Source organism: Pteronotus mesoamericanus, unplaced genomic scaffold (genome assembly GCF_021234165.1).
Source record: "Pteronotus mesoamericanus isolate MK-2021 breed Mesoamerican mustached bat unplaced genomic scaffold, CSHL_Meso_final contig_164, whole genome shotgun sequence".
Classification (NCBI taxonomy): Eukaryota; Metazoa; Chordata; class Mammalia; order Chiroptera; family Mormoopidae; genus Pteronotus; species Pteronotus mesoamericanus.
In genome coordinates this window covers 16,904,642-16,921,625 of record NW_026555065.1, presented here as the reverse complement: position 1 = coordinate 16,921,625, position 16,984 = coordinate 16,904,642, and the positions used below count along the sequence as shown (strand labels likewise).

The window sequence follows — 16,984 nt, the reverse complement described above, 5'->3', positions numbered from 1 at the left end:
TGCTGGAAGGGAAAAGGTGCATGAGAGTGCCAAGATGAGACTCTCCTTGCGGAGCTCCTTTCTTCAGGGGGCCTCTTCAATTCACAGCACACGTGATCCTCTGAATAAAGGCATTAGTCAACCAAATCACACATTTTAGTAAACTTAATTTCTGTTCTTTTTATCTAAAAGTCAAATAGAAATAGAAGCTCTAATATTTTTTTTCTGCATCCCAATCTTGCATGATCCCTGTGTCGTAAGTCTGCTTCCACGTCCATTATTGCAGCTCTCTTAGCAGCAGTGTCTCTTCTCTTCTCCTCCTCTTTGGGATTAAGTTTTAAATTGCTGGATTATTATTCTTTAATAGTTTTATTGATACATAATTCACATACCAAACACTTCACCTGTTTAAAGTTTACAATGAAATGGTTTCTAATATATTCACAGGATTGTGCAACTATCACCATAGTCAATGTTAGAACATTGTCATCACTACCAAAAGAATCCTGCATCGCCCAGTCATAAATAATCACTAACGTACTTTCTGTCTCTATATATTTACTTATTCTGGAAGTTTGAAATAAATGGAATTATATAATATGTGGTTTTTGTGACTGGCTTCTTTCACTTATTATGTTTCCCAGGTTCATCCATGTATGCCATTTCTTTTTATGGTTGAATAATATTCCATTGTATGGCTATACCACATTTTGTTTATCCATTCATCAGTTGGTGGATTCTTGTCCACCTTTGTTCTCTATGAATAATGGTGCTGTATGATTGCATTCTCAATAGGAAAGAGTTGGATTATTTAAAAGTATATTCAGTAGAGCCTGGAAACCCTACAGTTCCTTTCTTCACTATAGCCTCTGATTCCTATCCTGTGCTGCCAATTCTCCCCTTTTTAGAAGTTATCAGTTTGGTTTGTATCCTTATAATGTCATTTTATCTTGATAGTATCCTTATAATATTATTGTTACCATTTTTTAATAAAAATGTTATTGTTATGTTCATATAAGTAGAATCATTTATTTTTCTGTCACTTTTTTTTTTCACTTAACAATATTTCTCAGAGATTCTGCCATATCACTCCATACAGATTTATTTCAGTTTTAAGGGTCCAGAGTGTTTCATAGTATGAATACCACTATTTACTTAACCACTCAGCTATTTTAGTGTACATGTAAGTTTATGATTTTTCACTCTTACACTGCCCCAGTCAGAAGAAATATATCTTTGAATATTTTTGTTAATGTTTCTTTAAACTCATTCATGGAAATGGAATCAGGGCCAAAGGTAACAAACATTTAAAATTTTGTTGGTTTGTGCCAAATGGCCCTGCAAAAGAAAGATGTTATTAGATTGTCTATTTTTTTGATAGATTTCAGGAGCTTTTTAAGTATATATGTATTTTTGTATGAATGTATGGATTTTTGGATATAAACCATTTGTTGTTTTATATAGGTATTATATAATATTGTTTCCAGTCTAGCACTTTAACTTCATTATGTCTTTTATATTTTATGCAGTGTAGTTAGTATATTGTTGAATGATAACACCCTTGTCTTGTTTCTGCTTTTACGGGGAATGTTTCTAACATTGTTGCCATCAATTATGATGTTTGCTGTTTTTGGTAAATAACCTTTATTAAAGTAAGGACATTTCCTTCTTTTCCTGCATGTTAAGTGTTTTTCTTTTTTTTGTTAAATTTAAAATTTTACTTCAAAAAATCAGGAATGGCTATTGAATTATATATGTATATTTGCATATTCTGAGAGGATCATGGAGTTAATAGAGTTTTCCCCTTTTATTCTGTTGGAATAATGCATTTATTCAACAGATTCCTGGTACTATCTTCATATTCTTGGAATAAACTCTTTGGTTACATGTATTATAAAATGATGTATGTTGGATTAAATTTACCAATATTTAATTTATAATTTAAAAAAAAATCTTTTCACAAGTGAGAATAGCCTCTAGTTTGCTTTGGAGGCCTTTACGTTTTAGCATCTGGGTAATACTGGCCTCCTAAAATGAGATGTGAATGCTTCCTATGGCTTCTATTTTTAGAACCATCTATAAAAACAAAGGATCATTTTTCTTTTAGGTCCTGATAGAGCTAACTCACATTATTTCTGGGTCTTATTAGGGGATTATTTCTGATCTCATTTTCCATTTTCTTTCCTGTTTGTCTATTTCTCTTCTGTCAATTTTTAGAAATTTGAATTTTCCTAGAAAAGTCACCACTTTTGTATATATTAAGCCTTTAAAAATTCCTTTTTGAATCTATAATTGTCTCTTTAATATTGATTTTATATGATGAGACTGAGATAAGTTTTTTCTATATTATTGTTTTTATTAAAGAAAATTGTAATTTTTTTTGGCCAAGTCTTCTATTTTTCCCCTAGTTTGTTGAATTCTCCTTTTATCTTTAATTCATTTCTTCTAATTTCTTTATTACTTTTTTGCTAGCTTCTCATGATCTATGCATACTTAATTTATTTTTATTATTCTTTATTTGAGTTTTCTAAGTAATTGTCATTTTGGCTTTAATTTCTACTTTTTCTCACCTTGTCTTCTTGCTCACTGGTTTGTTCTTCAACTGTTCATTCTAACTATTCAGCCCATCTACTATTTTTGTTTTCACCATTATTATTTTATTTTCCAAGATCCTCAATCTTATTATTGTCTTATTTTTACATTTAAATTTCTGATCTAAGATGAACTGCGATGGAAGGAGCAAAGTGGGGATTAAATTTCCCTCTCCTCCCCCAATGGCAATTATCCATACTTAGAGATGCTATTTTCTTAACATATAGTAAATTCTCAAGTATAACTTTATAATGATAATGATTATTGCATGCTTATAAAATCCTCATAACAAACCTTTGCAGGAACTTGTGTTGTTATCCTCAATTTGTAGTTGAGGAAAGTGAGGGATAGAACAACTCATATTAAAATTATGATTTTAAGTGAGGAAAAACTTTTCTACCCTCTTCAAGGTGTGGAAGCTAGTGCCTGTAAATTAAATTGACAAAAGATAGATTAACAGGAGAAAGGTTTATTTCACATGCACATGAGGGCTTCACAGAAGAGAAATGAATACCCAAAGAAGTGGTTAGGGCTGGGAGATTATATACCATTTTAACAAAGGATGGTAAGTTGTGAGAAGTGACTAGACAAAGGGGAGGGGTTTGGGCTTCTAGGGATGGTAAACTGTAGGAAGGTGACTATATGGGGGAAAACTAATGAAGATGAGGCTTATTTTAGTGAGGTTTATTTTTGCAGACTCAAGTCAGTGAAGTGTCCAGTGATAAGAGTCTTTATCTCTTGGTATGGGAGGGGGAATGAGACAACTCCAAGAAGGGAAATTTATGCCTTGACCAGTATGGCTAAGTTGTTTGGGCATCGACCCACAGGGTGAGGGCTTGCCCATTCGATTCCGGGTCAGGGCACATGGCCTGTGTAGCGGGTTCGGTCCCCAGTCGGGTGGGGTGCAGGAGACCACTGGTCAATGTTTCTCTCTCACGTTGTTTCTCTCCTCTTTCTCCATCCCTTTGCCCTGTCTCTAAACATAAATAAATAAAGTCTTTTTTAAAAAAGGGAAATTTATACCTTGCTTTTAGGTAGATGGAGGGTAGACAGCTCCTCCTGTGTTTGCTATTTCTTGATTACCTTCAGCTCAAAATAATTTTCATGCCAGATGACATATTTAGGAGTGGCATGTCCTGATTCCTTTCACCACAAAATGTATATTTATGCATTTCACAAAAATAATATATTTTATATATAAAAATACATAATAACAATCAAGTATTCTTAAATTAGTATTAAAAATTAATATTTTCTATAATGCCATGACAGGGTATCCTGATATTGAAGAGAAAACAGAAGCACAGACAGTGTAGGAGACATATCTAAGGTCATATTGGCAAACTAAAGATACATGTCTTGGCTCCTAAAATTTTAGTTCCTTCTTCTTTGCACTTAGCCATTTGGTCACCTGAAGGTCCTTGGAAAATCAGTTCTTATATTGTAACCTATTTCATTCACTACAGTCAATTTTGTTTCTCAAGTTCTGTTACTAGAACGGCTGTTAACAAAAGATCTTAAGTCAAAAGAGCATTCAGACTACCAGATTCAGCAATTTGTGTTGTGATAATTTGACCATTTTTAGCTTTAACAATGTGATCTTTGTAGGAGCTTTTATTTTCATATTGAAAATGCTCATGGTACTCCTTTTGGAGGCATACTTAAAGTGGCTGCATTTTAAGACATGGAGTCTTGCTGGTGGCTAGTCCAGCGTGGTAAAAATATAGCTACTCCCCCAGTTATAGCCATAGTGCTTCATTATTAGAGGATTAGGTATAAAGTTTAGAAAAACATATACACATCAGTTCTTTCTATTCTTCGAGAGAAGTACTTTCCTTGATTGCTTTTATAGCCTCTGTGCCTTTGAATCAAAGGCAGGAATGTCATATGGTGAGCTTCTTGGTGATGGAGTAGTTATAGTAAGGCATGAACAGGCTGTCTTCCTGAGGTAGTCTGTGAAAATAATACAAGACTTAATAACTCAAAATCGTTTTATTAAAACCCATTTTAGGAGACCTATTCTGACACTGCTGTTAGTACTTCATCTTGTTTGTGTTTGCAGTACTTATAAAAGCAAATTAATAAGGATTTGAGTTCAGCAGAACTCCAATTTTGTCTATATGAGATTTTCACAAGCAGAAATAACACTCCTTTTTGAGGCTAGTGGAAAACTCCTGCAACGCTACATCTCCCTATTCCCCACACCTAACTGGTTACTGATTCCTACGGATTAGACTTTGTTTTATCAATTTAATGTTCACCCTTCTCTACCTCCACCACTAATGTACTGTCAGCTTAGCTCTAGGTTTACTACAATGGCCTCCGATTGGATTTCTTTGTTTCTGCCTTGCCTTCCTATGACCCCATCTTCTATACACTTGCCATTGAGCTTTGAAATTGATACACTTCATCCTTAAACATCTGCTCACATCCATTGCCTATGTGTTAAAAGCTAGGTTTCTCGATTTGTCATATGAGGCCCTTTAAGATCTGCTTGATTACCACCACCCTCCTCTCCTACTTTTCTCTTTTGATATATTTAAAGACCTAATTATAACTTTCTGAATGCAGCATGCTGGGCCTTCTAATTCCATTTGCCTAGAATGCTTTACAACATCCCACTTGTCTGACATCCTTTACAATTCATTTTAACTGTTGCCTCTTTGGAAAGCCTTCTCTAACTTACTCTCCCGATTTTGGATTTATCTTCATCCACATTCTCCCACAGTAGGGGCTAAACAGCTTTTCTTTTTTTTTCCTACTCCCAAAGAACTGTATTTGTCTGGCTTATCACTTTATTGTCACACTGTTGTACTTTTTAGCTTACTTTTGTATTCCTGGAGGCCAACATCTATTATTAATCCCCCTTTTAAGTAGAGTACTTAGTAAAACATCAGTAAATGCTTTCTAAAAAGCTTTTATTTTGAAATAATTTGACTTATAGAAAAGTCAAATATAGTTAAAAAGCTACTGTGTACTGTTCACCCAAATTCCCTGACTGTTAACATTATTCTATATTTGCTTTATTGTTCTCTCTTTTTCTGTTATATTTTTCTAAATTGTTTGAGATAAAGTTGAAGACATGATGCCTCTTTAGTGTATGTTTACCAGAAACAAGAACATTTTCTAGCATAACCAGAACAGAATGATCAAAATCAGGAAATTAAAATTGATACATTATCTAATTGAGAGACCTCAAATGCTACCAATTATTCCACTACTGTCCTTTATAGCAAAATGTATATATTTTTTGGTCAGTTCAATGGAGGACACATGTTGCATTTAGTTTTTGGGGTTTTTTTTAAATCTTATTTTGAGGGGTAGGCACTTTCTCAGTCTTTCTTTGAATTTCATGACCAGTTATTTTATAGAATATCCCTCAATTTGGGTTGCAGGAAAAAATTGTGAAAAACTTTAAATTGGACCAAAAAATTACTGAGTGTCTCTGAGGAGAACCAGAAGTTGCCTAGTGTACCTATCTTTCAAGTTATCTGATTTCTCTGTGGCTCTGAGCTTTTCAGTATAGTCAAGCTATTTTTATAGCCCCGTAGGTCATAGGAAACAGGTAGCAATGTAAATGATTCTTGTCCATAGAAATTGTTAACTATGTCTGTTGGAATGCAGTTGATTGTTGCTATTGACTAGTTTCAGTAGTTTTTGTGTTTACTTGTAAATTCATTTCAACAGTCCTTATTTGACTGTATATGAGTAGTACTTCCAATTCTCCTAATTGGTTATAATATTTTACTGGTTTTGTCATTAGTTACTGAAATAAAAATCTTTAACACATGTTTATTTTATACCTATGTAAGAGCCATGATTATACTTTAAAAAATTTGTCCTTTAACAGAGTTTATTTAATATTTCTTCATGATATGATTCACTTTATTTATTTTTGGTAATAATACTACAAAAAAGTAAGTTTGTTTTCTCAGTACATCATATCAGGAGGTACATGGTGTCTATTTGCCCCATTACCAATGCCGTCACCTTGGATCACTTGGTTAAGAGACATCTGCCTGGCTTTTCTACTGTAAAGTTACTATTTTCCCTTCTGTAATTAGTATATATCTTTTGGTGAAATACTTGAAGAATATGTTAATATTCTGTCTTGTATCAAACTTTCATTTACTGGTTTTAGCTTTTGTTGATGATCTTTGCCTGAATCAGTTATTACTAGGATGGTCATCAAATAAATGATTTTTCTAGGTTTTTTTCCATATATTTTTACATTTATTATTTGGCATTCTAGTGTTAGGAAGTGTTTTTTCTTTGTTCCATTTATTTATGCTTGTATAGATACATTGATTTCTATTTTATTCTATGGGTTATAACATGTTATTTTTATTACTTTGTCGATGAAATTGTTTCAGATTTGGGCATTGCGAACGTCTATGTGGGCTCCTTTGTCCTGACATGTTAAGGTCATTGTTTCAGCACTTCCTTACTTTCTGGCACCACATGATGTTCCAGGTTCGTGTCTGCATGAGAACATCTAAACCTATAGAAAATTTAATAAGAGTTTAACTTTTTAAATCGTTTGTGTGCTTAGCTCTACTCTTGTGTTGCTTAGGGGGGATTACAATATTTTTTATTCCAGGAGTTTTAAAGGAAGTCTGCCAGTGAAGTATTTTTGCTTTTTTATTTTTTAGGGGTAATTAATGATGGTAGATACATGAAATATGCTTCAACATGTATATATTATGGATTTTTCCGTTATGTGGATATTCTGACACATTCTATTCTTGTTTCCAGACTGCTGAAGCTAAAGGAGATGTTTAACTCCAAGTTTGGATCCATTCCCAAGTTTTATGTTCGAGCACCAGGAAGGGTCAACATAATAGGTATTTTAAAACTTCCTTCTCTAATTTTTTCCTGCATTGGTAAGATCCAAATTTTTGTTAATATGCTACTTTCTTAATTTTTCTCAGGAGAACCTTAAAAAAATTGAATATTTTACATATATCTACTATAGAAGATATACTTCTGCATAAGGAACCACACTATACTTTCATCTTTCCCAATCTATGTTATTAATGTTAATTTTGCCCATTCATTTAAGAAATTTCTGAATTTGTTGAAGCTAGTTATTAATATTGTTTCATGAGGGATGAAAATATTTTTCTGTGCTGCAGGTTAAATTTTTAGACTGTGGTGAGGAATTTTGGTGATTTTACATTTGCTTATTGCATTAGAAGACTATTGGGAAATCCTATAATTCCTCACTTTTAATAGTGTGGTGACTGGAAGAATGATTTTTTTTGTTTTATTAAAAAGAATTTTTATATTTTAAAAATTTTAAATTTTATTTGAGCCAAACTGACAACATGTGCTTGGGAGCAAGATTGCAAATGCTCTGGAGAAGTTTTCCAGTTTCTTGTGTGCATTTGAGATTAAGGAGAGACGATAAGGAAGATTCCATGAAGGTGGGAGAAAACCTTTCAGGAACTGGATTATAGGACAGTTAAACTAATGCTTTAGAAACAGGGTTTCGAAAGGGGACATTTCAAAGGTGTGTTAGCCTAGATGCACAGAAACAAGTGGCCCGGCTTTGCTTAAGACAAAGATAAGACATTTGCTAAAGAAGTTATAAGCCTGGGACTTGACTACCAATGATAACCCGCCCAGTTAGGAATTTATGATGACATCACCCATGAGGTTACTTTCCATAGAAGCCCTTTTTCCGTCCACAACAGGAAACTTGTATAGCTCTTTATCTAGTTACAATGATATTTAAATACTGTGGCATGAAGCGTCACCATGTCCATTCCATCAGTATTTATTGAACACCTAACGTGCCCCCACGGGGATGCCATAATGTATAAAACTGAAACAGTCCCAGTCTTTATGTGAGAATGGTTTGTTTTCATCAAGAGAAAATGGGATGGAGAACTGAGAAAAACCTAGGACTCAAAGGAGGATTAAAAAAAACCTTTTTGTAATGGAAAATGTAAACATACAAAAAAATTGGAATAATATAATAAACTCCCATGTACCCCAAAGCTTCCATTATTATTAACTTAGGCAATCTTATATTATTTTGAAGAAAATAATGGAGGATTTAAAAAATATGGGATGCTTGAGCATGGTTAAATGAGGGGGGAGGGGAATGGAGTAAATCCAGTAGGGAGAGGATTGAAGAAATCTGAGAAGGAAGGAACTGATGGAACAGAATTCCCTAGAAGTCAACAGGGCTGGCATCTAGAGCATATGAAGAAGTCCACTTTGACTCTTTTTAATAGAAGGCAAGGAAGAAGAGGATGCAGGTTGATGTAGGTAAATATTTAATTTTTGTATAGAAGGTTGAGGGAGTTCTTATGGGGGAGAGTAGGAGGGGTTGAAAGTTTAAGGAGAAAGCAGAAAATGTGAAATAGCCTTGTGAGGAAGAATGGGAGAAGGAGTTGAATGGAAAAACAAAAGGTTTGCTGGGTAACATGGAGGACTGGTTAGAGCTGGAGACCAAAGAATTAGAGCAATACCAGTCTGCAAGGTTTTCATTTTTTTTTTCCTTCTCAGCTAGTCTAAGTTGCCTGTGTTTGATGTAGATTTGGGGTTTTGTTTTGGATGGAAATTACAAGAGAATGACAGAGGCATCAGGAAATTTATGATTTGAACCCTGAAATCTTTGCTGGGTAGAAAAAGAAAGAAAGGTAGGATGGAGCTTGTAGAGTAAAAAGGGCAAAGCACTGAGTCTGGAAAACAGGCAAATGGGACAATCTGAGTAATAGAAATAGCAGGATGGGAAGTTTTAGTAAAGACTATGATACTTGAAACTAAAATTTCATAGATAGAAAAGTTCCAGGTGATAGGAAGGTCTATGGTCATTACTAGATTTGTCAATACTGTAGAAGTAAGTAGATGGCTGAAGCTGGGAGGAGGGCAAGTTCTCCAGAGGTTAAGGGATTAGGAAGCTAGGGTTTTGGACTGGGTTGTTTACCTGAATGTTGTCCAGGTTATTGCAGGAGTGGAATGGAGACAGGCTAGAATGAGGTGCTAAGGTCTTCACTGAAGAACTGAGTATGTAGGAGTATTATAGATGAGACTGATGAGGAGGAGAGAATGTGACTGAGGCTTCTAAGACCAGGAGGACAGAAAGAAGGACCTGGAAACAGCTGAGTGGGAGAACAACAATTCCTTGCTATTGCGAGAGACTGAAAAGAAGCAATATTCTCAGAGCAGAGCCAAGCTTCATTTAATTTTGTGGCGAAGGATTCCAAACCAAAGATTTTCCTGCTAAGCAATTCTTATTCTAATAAATTTATTGACTATTTTCTGATTTTAAAAAAGAGGTATATTGGCCCTGGCGGGTGTGGCTCAGTGGGCCGAGTGCCTGCCTAAGGAATGAGGAGTTGCCAGTTTGATTCCTGGTCAGGGCACATGCATGGGTTGCAAGCCAGATCCCCAGTTGGGGGCAAGAGAGAGGCAACCGATCAATGTATCTTTCATGCATTGGTGTTTTTCTCCCTCTCTTTCTCCCTGTCCCCTCTCTAAAAATTAAAAAAAAAAAAAAGAGGTATATTATGTTCCAATGTAGTTAATTTTGTTTGTGTTTGGGATGAAATGAATTTCAGTGTTTATTAAAAGCATTATTGTGTTTTTTGTTTTAGATTTATTAAAATATTCAGAATGTAATAGTCTTATTGTTACTTGCCAGCAGTTCCTTCTCCCTCCCTGCCCTTCCCCTGGTTATTTCCATCAGTTTTGACAAAAGAAGGAATGTCAGAAGACGGTCATCCACACTGTAGCCTCCTCAACAGAATCTGGTACCTCCCTAGAGTTGCACTTGTTTAAATATGTGTTTTCTACTTGTGAACCATTGTTTTGTATTATTGTCTTCTTAAAGGATGTTGGGGAGAAAGACAACTTGGGAAAGTTCTCCATCTGTCATTGTCAATCTGGGGAAAAACCTTTTATTATTATTACTTTTTATTTTATTATTTTTTATTTAATTTTTTTTCTGTTCTGCTTGTTTACTTATGGTATTTTGTTTTTTCAGATTTAATTGCTGATAGATATGTACTTATGTAATTTTATTTTTCTTATTTGTGATCTCTTCTTCTACTTCTTCTTTTTCTTTTTTGTCTTTTTCTTCTTCTTAAAGAAGATCCTTTAACATTTCACATAACAGCCTTGGCTGGTGTGGCTCAGTGGATTGAGTGCTGGCCTGTGAACGAAAGGGTTGCAGGTTCGATTCCCAGTCAGGGTGCATGCCTGGGTTGCAGGCCAGGCCCCCAGGAGGGGGCATGTGAGAGGCAACCACACATTGATGTTTCTCTCCCTCTCTTTCTCCCTCCATTCCCCTCTCTAAAAATAAATAAATAAAATCTTTTAAAAAAAAGTTCACATAACACTGGTTTGTTGGTGACAAACTCCTTTAGCATTGTCTGTTTGGGAAGCTCTTTATATGTCTCCAATTCTAAATGATAGTTTTGCTGGGTAGAGTAATCTTGGTTGTAGGTCTTTACTATTCATCACTTTGAATATTTCTTGCCAATCCCTTCTGGCCTGCAAAGTTTCTATTGAGAAATCAGCTGGCATTCTTATGGGAGCTCCCTTGTAGGTTACTAACTGCTTTTTTCTTGCTGCTTTTAAGATTCTGTCTTTCTTTTTAACCTTTTGCATTTTAATTATGCAGTGTCTTGGTGTGGGCCTCTTTGGGTTCATCCTGTTTGGGACTATTTTACGCTTCCTGAACTTGTATATTTATTTCCTTCACCAGGTTAGGGAAGTTTTCTTTCATTATTTTTTTAAAATAGGTTTTGAATTTCTTGTTCTTTCTCTCCTCCTTCTGGCACCCCCATGATACGAATGTTGGTACACTTGAAGTTGTCCCAGAAGCTCCTTTCAATGTCCTCAATTTTTGGATTCTTTTTTCTCTTTGTTGTTTTGATTGTTTTTTTTTCTTCCTTATATTCCAAATCACAATTTTGATTCTCTGCTTCACCTACTCTACTGATGAAATATTCTTCATTTCAGTTAGTATGTCCTTCATTTCTGACTGGTTCTTTTTTATGATTTCCATGTTCTTTTTTACTCTGTTGAGGTTCTCACTGAGTTCATTGAGCATCCTTATAACCAGTGTTTTGAACTCTGTGTTTAGTAGATTGCTTGTCTCTATTTTGTTTAGTTCTTTTTCTGGAGTTTTGTTCTATTCTTTCATTTGGAACATGTTTCTTTGACTCCTCATTTTGCTAGCCTTTTGTGTTTGTTTCTATGTATTCTATAAAGCTGCTGCATCTCCTGGGCTTGGTAGAGTGGCCTAATATAGGTATCTTGTAGGGTCCAGTGGTACGACCTCCCTGTTCATCTGAGTTAGGCACTCTAGGTGCACCCCTCCCCACTGTGTGGGCTGTGTACACCCCCCTGTTGTAGTTGACCATTTATTGCTGTTGGCGTGTTAACAGGAGGGATATACCACCAGGCCGATTTGCTACAAGAACGGGCTATGACCATTGCAGAGGATCAGCTGTACAGTGTCACACTCCATGGAACAGGACTTACTTCAGTGGGACTCTGGTGCCTGCTGAATCTGCCCCTTGAGTGAGTTGCTTGTAGAAGTGAATGAGTGGTGCTTCAGTGTGGTCTGATGCTGTCCACAGAGTCCACTGACTATAGGACCTCCTAGGAGGTGCAGGCCAAGGTCAGCCACCACCTATGTTCTGCCCAAGGCAAGCTGGCATGAGCTACAAAATGGTCTTCTACTTGTGCTGGACTTAGAGGTGCCAGGAAAAGCCAAGTTGAGGACCAAGAACAGATGCTGCCAGTGCCAGGCCTGGGGCCACTTAGGTACGAGGCACACTGAGGCCAGATGCTCCTTGTTTGAGAGGTTTTAGGAAAGTCTGAAGCATGAGCCTAGACAGGCCATTCCTATGGAAAAACCAGTGGGAGCAACTTGTGTGGGCCCACAAATTGATGGGGTAGGGTCTCAGGGAATCACCAGGGCTGGGTAAACAGTGATAGCCAGGTTGATGGAGATTTAGATATAGTGATGTCCTGCTGGCTCTCTGGGGGAAGGAGTTTGAAAAAGAACAATGGTCTCTGCCTGCACTTCTGTGTGAGAGAAAGCTCCAGCTCTGGTCCTGATACCAAACACTTCAGTTCCTCCTGATATGTCCCTGTTGTCTTTCAAGCTGCTGCGTCGGTGCTGGAACTCAGAGCAAGTGAGACCAGGTACAAATGGGCATGAGCCCTTTAAGAGGAACTGCCTGGGACTCCAGAAGCCCTCTGCCTCCCTCAGCCACAATCCCTGTTGGTTTTTACAGCCAGAAGTTATGGGGACTTCTCTTCCTAGTACTGGACCCCTGGACTGGGGTGCCTGGTTTGGGGCTTGGACCCTTCACTCCTCAGGAGTAATGTCTGCAGCTGAGTTATCCCTCCCAATTTTTATCTGCCACATATTAGTGTGGGAGCAGTCTGTTCTGTGTCTCCTCCCCTCGTATCGGCCTCAGTGTGGCTTCTTTATATCCTTAATTGAAGGACTTCTATTCAGCTAGATATCAGGTGGTTCTGAATGATGGTTGTTCTGTAGTTCAGTTGTATTTTTGATGTAGTTGTGAGAGAATGTGAGTACCACGTTTACCTATGCCGCCATCTTGACCAGAAGCCTGTTTTATTATTTTAAAGGACACATCAATGTAGGAACAAAAGGATTGCTACTTGTAATAATATGTAAGATATTTAAAAAAATATATAATTATGCCTTCCATTCATTTTATATTTTTCAGTTGATGAATGTCTGCAATAGAAACAGATATAAAAACCTGACATGTGGAAATATAAATGAGCTTGCTTTGCCCAACTTTTTTGAATTGTTATTTTGTATTTAAATCTTATGAATAACAAGTTTGAATTTAAATAGTAATTTGAAGGTATTATGGTATAGTAGAAAAAAATTCTTCCTTGTGTTTCAAGGATGAATTATAACGAAAAGGGTAGTTTGCTTCCTATATTGGCTGACTATGTATAAAGTAGTACGGTTTAAATACTCTTTTTCTGACTTCTTTTTTAAATCCTAGCTATGTGTAGCATACTTAACACAACTTGTTAGTGCCAGTATAATTTGTTAGGCATTTGGTTATGCCACAAGAAAAATAAAGCAAAATCCTCCCTTTAGTGAGCTCATTCTCTAGTGAGGAATAGAGTGGGACTCACATAATGTTAATGTAAGGAAGAGTGTGCTAAAGGCTTTCATCTTTCATATTTTAAAAGTTAATACAAAAGAACAACAGATACTGCTTTTCTTGATGCTTCATATAACTAGTCACATAACAAATATTTGAAGATGTTCATTATGAATTAGAAAGTGGATAAAAAAATCTTGTGAAGAAGTTTAAAAATTAGAAACTCTTAACTAATATACTTATGCTAGCAGAAGTTCCTGGCTCAGATGTCTGGGAGAAAAAAAACTGAATCACTTTCTTCCCATGGTATTTTTATTTTCTGTTAAAACCTAGCTTTAAGTTTTTCCTGTGTATCAACTTGTGTTTCTCTTGTGTCATCTGTTTTTAATGACAAGAAATGCTTTCTCTTTTTTCCAGGAGAACATATAGATTACTGTGGATATTCTGTTCTTCCTATGGCTGTAGAACAAGATATGTTAATAGCTGTGGAACCTGTGAAAACAAATAATCTCCAACTGTCCAATACAAATCCCTTATACCCGTGAGTATTTAGGATTGCTACTGTGTGAGGGTATTTGTACCCAAATGAACTCTTGAGGAGATATCAAATTTATAATAAGTTATTAAATTAACTGAAAATCTGTACATGAATTGTAAAAGAACCTAAGGCTACTACTTAGTAGCCTATTTTGTAGCCTTGGCACTTATTTTGTTCATTTGCTCATTCATTTAAGAAATACTTGCTGAAGATTTATCATGTATCTGACATTATTTTAAGTAGATTATAAGCTCCCTGACTTGAGGTACTGTTGCCTCTCTTCTTTAATGCTGTAGCCTCAGTGTCAAACATGGAATCTGGTACATAATAGATGTAAGCTTGTAGTACATATGCTTTATTAAGTTAAGGATATACTCTTTTGTTGTTTCTTAGTTTGCTAAGATTAAAAAATAATTAATGAGTATCAGTTTTTTTAAATGTCTACTCAATATTGAAGATCAGTTTATTAAAAAATATTATGAATTATACTGATGAATTTTCTAATATTGAACTGTCTTCATTCGTGATAAGACCTACTTGCTATCAGTATATTATGATGGATTTGACTTGCTAATTACAAAAAAGATTTTGGCATATAATTGGCATATTATATTTTTGGCTTATTGTTCATGAGACCGTTTGCCTGCAGTAATGTTTATTCTGTAATTATTTTATGTGTACCTTTGATAAGGCATTATACAAGGTTGTGCAAGATACAGAAATTCCTTCCTTTTGTATGGAACTTATTGTATAAGATCCTTTTATTTTCTATTTATTTTGCATAATTAAGACTATATCTTACATAGATTTTAGACTTTACTGAAAACCTTACATTCATTATCTCAAACACAATTTTTTATTGTTTGCAAACATTTAATACTGGGTGCATAATATTAATGATTTGTCATACTGATTTATCCATATTCACTTAACAATTCCCATGATAATAAATATGTGGTTTCAGTTTTATTTTATTTTTTTCTCAAAAGCAGAGCCTGAGACAGATTTGAATGAAGGCGGAGTGTTTGGGAAATGACCCCAGGAGTAGTAGTGAAAGAGCATGGAGGATGAGTTAGGGCAGCAGAGGTCAATGAGGTCAGGCAGTCCCTGCTGCAGAGAAAGAGCTTCATTCCACCCGGCCCCTGGGAAGCGTGCAGCATACCTCCCAGAATGCTTCACATGTTGTGAGACATTCACTTCACGGAGATACCCTAATTTGTTTATCTATTCACCATGGATGGGCATTTACATCATTTCCAGTTTTTGGCTATTATGAATAATGCTGCTAAGAATATTTGTGTACAAATCTATGTGTGGATATGTTTTTCATTTTTCTTGGGTAACTACCTAGGAGTGGACTGCTTGGTTTACCTTTTCAAAGAATTTGCCTAATTATGTTCCAAACTGGTTGTAACATTTACACTCCCACCATCAGTGTATGAGAGTTCCAGCTGATCCACATCTTTGCTAACATGTCTTTTTAAATTTTTTCTACTCTCATAAATGTGTAGTAGTACACAGTTAGTGCATTGAGGTTTTAAAATTCTCTAATGATGTTGGACATCTTTTCACACATTTATTTGTCATCTGTATATCTTCTTTATTTAAAGGTCTGTCCAAATCATTTGCCCATTTTGAAGCAGGTTTTTCATCTTCTATTATTGACCTGTAACAGTTTCTTATATATTGTAGATACAAGTCCTTTGTTAGATGTATGTTTTGCAAAGTATTTCATCTAGTCGGTGGCTTGACTTTTCATTTTCTTTACTGTGTTGCTTGAAGAAGAATAGTTTTTAATTTTGAGGAAGTTGTATTTATAGATTTTTTTCTTTCAAAGTTTGTAATTTTTGACTGTAATTAAGAGAACTTTGACAAACCCAAGATTACTAAATTTTTTTCCAGTGTTTTCTTCTAGGAATTTTGTAGTTTTAGTTCTTACCTTTAGGTAAATGATTCATTCTGAGTTAATTTTTGTATGTGGCATGAGATAAGGGCTGGGGTTTATGTGTTTGCACACCCAATTGCTTCCCACCATTTATTGGAAAGATTATTTTTTCCCATTGAATTATCTTGACACCTTTGTTGAAAAGCAATGGATAATATTTGTGTGGATCTATTTCTGGACTTTATTCTGTTCCATTGATGTTTTTGTCTATCTTTATGTCACTATACCATTTGAAGTTGTAGCTTTATAAGGAGCCCTGAACTCAGGTAGTATAAATCCTCTAATACTGTTTGTCTTTTAAAAATTTGTTTTGGCTATTCTTTTTCTTAATTGCAAACATTTTAATTCTTTTATGTTGTTGTTGAAGATTTTATTTATTTATTTTTAGAGAGACAGAAGGAGAGAGAAAGAGAGGGAGAGAAACATCAGTGTGTGGTTGCTTCTCATGCGCCCCTCACTAGGGACCTGGCCCACAGCTTAGGCATGTGTCCCAACTGGGAATTGAACTGGCGACTCTTTGGTTCTCAGGCTGGTGCTCAATCCACCGAGCCACACCAGCTGGAGCTGTTTTGGCTATTCTTGATCTTTTGTACTTTCTCATTAATCTAGAATCAGCTATTCAATTTCTATAAAAAAGCATGCTGGGATTTTTAATGGGGGTACACTGAATATATAGATCAATTTGGGAAGAATTAACATCTTAACAGTATTTAATCTTCCAATTCATGGACACAGTATATCTCTTCATTTATTTGTGTCTTCAGGTCCTCTCAGAAGTAATTTGTTGTTTTGAAGGTACCTGTTTTGAAC

General features: G+C 35.4%; 1 protein-coding gene across 2 annotated transcripts in view; it reads left to right on the top strand.

Annotated features, from left to right (window-relative positions):
• GALK2 (galactokinase 2) overlaps nt 1–16,984 on the top strand; it is a 117,340-nt gene that overhangs the window by 1,594 nt on the left and 98,762 nt on the right. For both annotated transcript variants that reach the window (XM_054565446.1, XM_054565447.1), the window contains exons 2-3: nt 7,327–7,415; nt 14,109–14,232. In XM_054565446.1, the coding sequence (XP_054421421.1) occupies nt 7,327–7,415; nt 14,109–14,232 (213 nt within the window). The remainder of the gene's footprint in view (nt 1–7,326; nt 7,416–14,108; nt 14,233–16,984) is intronic.